The sequence below is a fragment of the Sinocyclocheilus anshuiensis genome, unplaced genomic scaffold (genome assembly GCF_001515605.1).
Source record: "Sinocyclocheilus anshuiensis isolate Anshui unplaced genomic scaffold, SAMN03320099.WGS_v1.1 C32856022, whole genome shotgun sequence".
Lineage (NCBI taxonomy): Eukaryota > Metazoa > Chordata > Actinopteri > Cypriniformes > Cyprinidae > Sinocyclocheilus > Sinocyclocheilus anshuiensis.
The window spans coordinates 603-1,602 of record NW_015620544.1 but is presented as its reverse complement, the minus strand read 5'-3'; the positions used below and the strand labels follow the sequence as shown (position 1 = coordinate 1,602).

The window sequence follows — 1,000 nt, the reverse complement described above, 5'->3', positions numbered from 1 at the left end:
GGTCCCCTTTAATGCACTGATTGCTGCGATTCTACATTGCAAAATTCAAAACACTCCACACTCCGCAGTCTCAAATTCTCTGAATACATTTCACTCAATATTAAACAATATTTTGTCGTGTTTCTCTTAAGGCCCTCCACTTTGGCAAAATGAGAATTATGTACCACTATCTGTATGAGGAGCTCTACAAAGAAGGGGAGTACAAGACTAAAGACAAGAAGAGAAGCCTGCAGCTGGTTAATCGCATGTTTGGAGAAAAGACAGTCAATTTTTATGACGTGAGTTGGTTGAGAAAGCACAGCAAATGGTTAATTTACTTCCTGAAAATGGCAGTAAAGTAATGCATCATTCAATGAGATGTCTGGGTCAGAACATTGATGTTATTGTAATCCATGTTCCCTCTCTTTCTACTGACGATGTTAGAATTTCCTAGACGAATGTGAGGAGTGGTGTTTTGCCAGCTTGAGGAATGCTGACTTCAAGACGGATCCTGATGCTGCAAGAAAAAAGATCAATAGCTGGGTGGAGAATAAGACTTACCGTAAATCAATTAAAGTGTATTTGTTTTCAACTATTAGACTATAGTCTATTAGACCACTTTCTCATAATTTCTCACTGGTGTTTTTAGATCAACTGAAGGATTTGTTGGATCCAGGAGATGTGTCTAAGGACACGAGTCTTGCTCTTATCAGCGCAGTGTACTTCAAGAAGAAGTGGGCCACCGGCTTCAAATCTGTCACCAACAAGGTAACTTTGTCAAGACAATTCAGCTTTGTCTGCTAAAAATTGCTGGATGATCTATATCTATGTGCAGTTCTCAGCTTGTTATTGTGCCAAACAACACTCCTTACTCATTTCATTTCAGTCCGTTTGTTTTCATTCTGGACATGTTGACATACGAGAGAATGAAATTTGTACAGTGAGTGCATAATTATTATGCAAGTTCATTTTTGGATCATAATTTCTTCCAAGCACATTTGACCAATTCCACATCAATCAC

General features: G+C 38.5%; 1 protein-coding gene across 1 annotated transcript; it reads left to right on the top strand.

Moving 5' to 3' along the window:
• Window positions 1-11: 11 nt before the first annotated feature.
• LOC107683050 (serpin B13-like) lies at window positions 12-747 on the top strand (the record flags this gene model as incomplete). The annotated part of the gene is made up of 3 exons (XM_016479143.1): window positions 12-278; window positions 424-541; window positions 629-747. Coding segments are annotated over exons 1-3 (366 nt in total), but the record flags the coding sequence as incomplete, so codon positions are not given.
• Between the last annotated feature and the right edge of the window lie 253 nt (window positions 748-1,000).